The sequence below is a fragment of the Habropoda laboriosa genome, unplaced genomic scaffold (assembly GCF_001263275.1).
Source record: "Habropoda laboriosa isolate 0110345459 unplaced genomic scaffold, ASM126327v1 scaffold120, whole genome shotgun sequence".
Taxonomy (NCBI): domain Eukaryota; kingdom Metazoa; phylum Arthropoda; class Insecta; order Hymenoptera; family Apidae; genus Habropoda; species Habropoda laboriosa.
In genome coordinates, this window is record NW_017100227.1 from 2790 (window position 1) to 7274 (window position 4485).

Below are 4485 nucleotides of genomic sequence, written 5' to 3' on the forward strand. Positions count from 1 at the left end.
ACTTCTTTTTAATATATCAAAAAGAAACAATATAAATCTACAAAATGCTTACCCATCATGCCTGGTGGTGGACCCATCATTCCAGGTGGAGGACCTCCAACTGGCATTCGTGGAGGACCACCTGGATGCATTTGTGGTGGTGCAGAAACTTGTCCTCTGCCTCCTGGTGTCATTATCTGTTGAGATGGACCACCAACACCTCTTACAGGTCCTTGCAACCCTGCAGGTACACCAGCAACATTAGCAGGCATACCTCGACCAGCAGCACGACCCATACCAGGGCCAGGTGCTGCACCAGGTATAGGTACTCTAGGCAATCCTTCTTCTGGAGGTGGGGGACCTTCCACCGTTAAAGAAACAATGTTTTCTCCTCTCAAGAGTACAAAGCCTAACACACGTTTATCTTCTCTTTCTGGTTGCTTTGTATTCTTTGGTTTAATTTTACGAAATTCTTCACAATCACCAAGTATAAGATTCATATGCTTATCAAAAGCTTTGAATGTGCCTATGAATGTTCTGGAGTCTTGCAAAATGATTCTGACTCTATAATTGATATGCTGTAGCATCTTATTATTTTTCCCAATCGTCTGCAAAGTAAATAAATATTACATATACAATCATATTAAAGATATATAAATGTGAGTAATGTAGTAGATGTTAATTTAATTCATCATTCATCATTAAATTCATCGTGAAAAATTTAATTTAAAAATGAAAACAATTCTTTTTATTGATTTGTTTTTATAGTTTAATTATTATTTTAATTACCAAGATAATTTGCAAAAAAAGAATATCAACTTTCCAATTCGTTTAGCATTTATTAAGTTGTGAATGGATTTATAAGGTTATGATGACAATATTCTAAACATTTAAAATATGTTTATATACTATTATTTTTCACTTACCATTTTGATACTTTTTTGCTAACACAAAAAATTAGAAACAAATTATTATGTATTACTTATTTCATATATTATTACAACCACCAAAAAATAAACGTCCACCGCTTTACGCTAGATGAGGTTATTTGTCCACGAATATAACCCTTCGTTGTGAACAGATGGTGCTACTATAGCATTCAACAAAAACAATGTGTATATTTAAACATATAATTCGAATTTTCCCTCGTAACGATGTTTATAGCTAGAAACATATAATGTAATAATTATTTATAAAAAATAAAATTGTTTAAATGTTCTGTGATACAGAAACCTGGTTTTCCAGGAAAAGCGTTATTTTGAAAAATTTGAAAAAAAAATGATTACATTTCCTGAAGGTTATTCCACAAGTACAGTCGAGGTATATCTATTTATATGTATATCTTGCCTATGGTAATACTAAAACTATTCGTTAAAAGAATGAATCATACTTGTTAACATGTGTTAAAATATTTGGTCATTTCTTGAGAATTTTTAGAGCAATACAACGTTTTAGATTTATAATGCTTTACAAGGATTTTCCACTTTAATATCGTATTTGATGGATTAGTGTGTACAATTTTTTCAGATGTCTTAAATTCATTTTTCGAAGATTGACGAGCACGTCGTAAACAGTTATTAATTTGATTATTGTTATCTTCTGCATTAATTTGAGTTACATCGATAATTGGCTTCGCATAATTTGCGGAGTCACAGGATATATCTTGGACAGGCTGAACGGGAGATGTTTCAGATTTAAAAGCATAATAATCTTGTATATAATCCGAAGTCATATATTGCAATTGATTCAAATTATAAATTTTCTGTTCGTTATTTGACTTAATTTCATAAGAACTTACAGTTTCAAACTCTAAAAATATGCAAAATTTATTATTAACTTTTTAAAAGTTATTGAAATTATAAGAAAGTTTAAACCTTTTCTCTTTAAAAATGGTTCTGAGACACAAGTCTGAGATTTAAACACTTTTTGCTTCTGACTTCCATTATTTCTGTCTAAAAATACTCTAGTACATGGCTTTGTAGAAGAAATACTTCGATTTTTTGTCGTATTCAAAGGACAAGGATCTTTGGGCAATCTTTCATGTTCTTTTAAATCTGGATGTAAACTACTCATAATTTCCATTAGTTCAGTTAACCTAGTATGGTAATCAGTAGACAATGTGCGTTTTTTATTTCTTTCATTCAATATAGTTGTATTTGCTTCAAAATGCAAACATTTATTAGAGTTTCTTAAAGGCGGAATATTTCGATCAAATTTATCAGAATAATATATCAACGACTGAGTTTCTGATGCAGTAGTATATATAGTGTTCACTTTTGACAATGAGTGTGAAGCGTCCTTACTAGAATTACTAGTATTGTAGTCTAAAGTATTTTTTGGTATTGAACACAGGATAAAAGGCACACGTTTTACAATAAGTTTTTCAACTACATAATCATATTCTTTAACATCATCGTCTACAATATCTTCTGAGGATTCTTTTTTACGAGTACCTCCAAAGCAACTTCGGAATAATCCGAAGCATTTACTTTTAGCGTCGGAAGCAGAACTGGCTGTCGATGAATCAGAAACTGCAATTTCGCGTGAACTGATGAATGATTGTAACTTATCGTTCATTTTGAAAATGTTTAAATAATTTGAAAATATACAATCTATTATTATACAATAGAATGTGGTTAACTTTCGTAATTAAAATGATTCCAAGGAGATTTGTAACTTAAAGTTTTTTGTTCCAGAAACATTGAAGTATTGTAATTATGGCGTTTATGTTACTGATATTTAATTTAAAAAAAGAGCAACATGTCGAAATTTAATTTAAAAAGTGTACTATTTAATTAAATATTTAATTGAATACACATATTTTAATGTCTATGTTCTTGAATTACAACTAAAATTTGGTACTCAACTTTAAATTGTCATTATTTACGGAATCATATGTTGTCTCAGAACCTGAGTTTAATTTCTGACTATAAAAGTTAGTATGACTAGCATTCTAAGTAAACAGACGTTAAAAGATTTAAATAATTATTAATAAATTTCTTAACTTGATAATTTAAAATGTCAAATTTTTCGATATATTTGTTTACTTTCTTCTTGGATAGATGGCAGTTTTGTTATTTTGAGTATGTTTGGTACATTTATATTCGTAATAATGTTGAGTGTGTTTAATAAATAAAAGTGGCGTTCTGTGTGGTCTTCTGAGTGTATAAAAATAAAATAAGAATTAATTTAAAAAATTTTTGTAAAGATATTTAAAATGACGACAAAAGTAAATCCATCAACTTCACCTTCTGTGGAATTAAGTTCATATCGTGATCAACATTTTAAGGTTAGGCATGTAATGTAATTATTCAATGTACTATCTTTTTAATATCTTAGAAATATTACATGTAATAAACATGTTTTAAATCAGTGTTTACAGTAACATATTAAATTTTGCTATTATGTAATTTCTTTTATAACAATTATGATTTACATTTTTAGGGTTCAAGAGCTGAACAGGACAGACTTTTAAGGAATTCCACAACTTTATATGTTGGAAATTTATCTTTTTATACCACAGAAGAACAAATATATGAACTGTTTTCTAAGTGTGGTGATATTAGGAGAATTATAATGGGTTTGGACAAATATAAAAAGACTCCTTGTGGTTTTTGTTTTGTTGAATATTACCAAAGGTCTGATGCTGAAAATTGTATGCGATATATTAATGGAACACGTTTAGATGACAGAATAATTAGGACAGATTGGGATGCAGGCTTTATTGAAGGTAGACAATATGGAAGAGGAAAAACTGGAGGACAAGTATATAATTTTTTTTATGATACAATTTTTTATATTACCATATTAAAATTTGTTTGTATTATATAATAATTTATACTTTTATAGGTAAGGGATGAGTACAGATCAGATTTTGATAGTGGAAGAGGAGGTTATGGAAAAATAATACAACAAAAAGTGACACCTATTTCTGATGGAATATTTGGCCGCTGAAATTCTATAAATGTGACTGTTTTCCTACACTTGATTTTGTATGTATAAGAAAATTACAATAGTATTTAGTTACTTGCAGAGTGTATAGCAATATTCAATCTGATAATGATAAATTGTACATACATAGGAAATAAGTAAAAACATATATAGTATAAGAGAAAATTATTCGTAATAACTGTAATGATGCATAATATGTATTTCATTTTTACTTAAATTTCATTTAATTATTATACTTTTTGATTCCATAGTGTGAAGTTCATTCATATAACACAATAATGAATTAACATAAATTAAAATAGGTCTTTTACATTGCATAATTGCATTCCAAAACAATTTGTATGAAATTTCCAAGATAAATTTAAACTAAAACTTTTTAAAATTACCTAATATATCTGTCCATGAATTTCGGCTTCGCAAACACTCAGCATCAGTAAATAGTCCGATGTTATTTAATCATGTTTACATTTTTGTAATAATAAAAGATTAAAAAATTGTAAGATCCTTGGAATGATGTATATTTTTAGACATTAAAATTATTAAACATTAAAATTT

General features: G+C 28.4%; 3 protein-coding genes across 3 annotated transcripts in view; 1 reads left to right on the forward strand and 2 right to left on the reverse strand.

Moving 5' to 3' along the window:
* The window catches only part of LOC108571196 (ras-like GTP-binding protein RhoL), a gene marked incomplete at its 3' end in the record, with an annotated part of 11244 nt that overhangs the window by 1000 nt on the left and 5759 nt on the right, over positions 1-4485 (reverse strand). The window lies entirely within an intron of this gene.
* On the reverse strand, positions 9-1032 carry LOC108571195 (small nuclear ribonucleoprotein-associated protein B). Its single transcript, XM_017933190.1, has 2 exons — positions 906-1032; positions 9-587 (listed from the first exon to the last, which is right to left on the reverse strand). Exons 1-2 carry the CDS (start codon positions 906-908, stop codon positions 9-11), a joined length of 582 nt encoding a protein of 193 aa, XP_017788679.1. The 5' UTR covers positions 909-1032.
* On the forward strand, positions 3193-3933 carry LOC108571201 (nuclear cap-binding protein subunit 2). The gene is made up of 3 exons (XM_017933197.1): positions 3193-3268; positions 3424-3744; positions 3829-3933. The coding sequence occupies exons 1-3, from the start codon at positions 3197-3199 to the stop codon at positions 3931-3933; spliced, it is 498 nt and encodes a 165-aa protein (XP_017788686.1). The 5' UTR covers positions 3193-3196.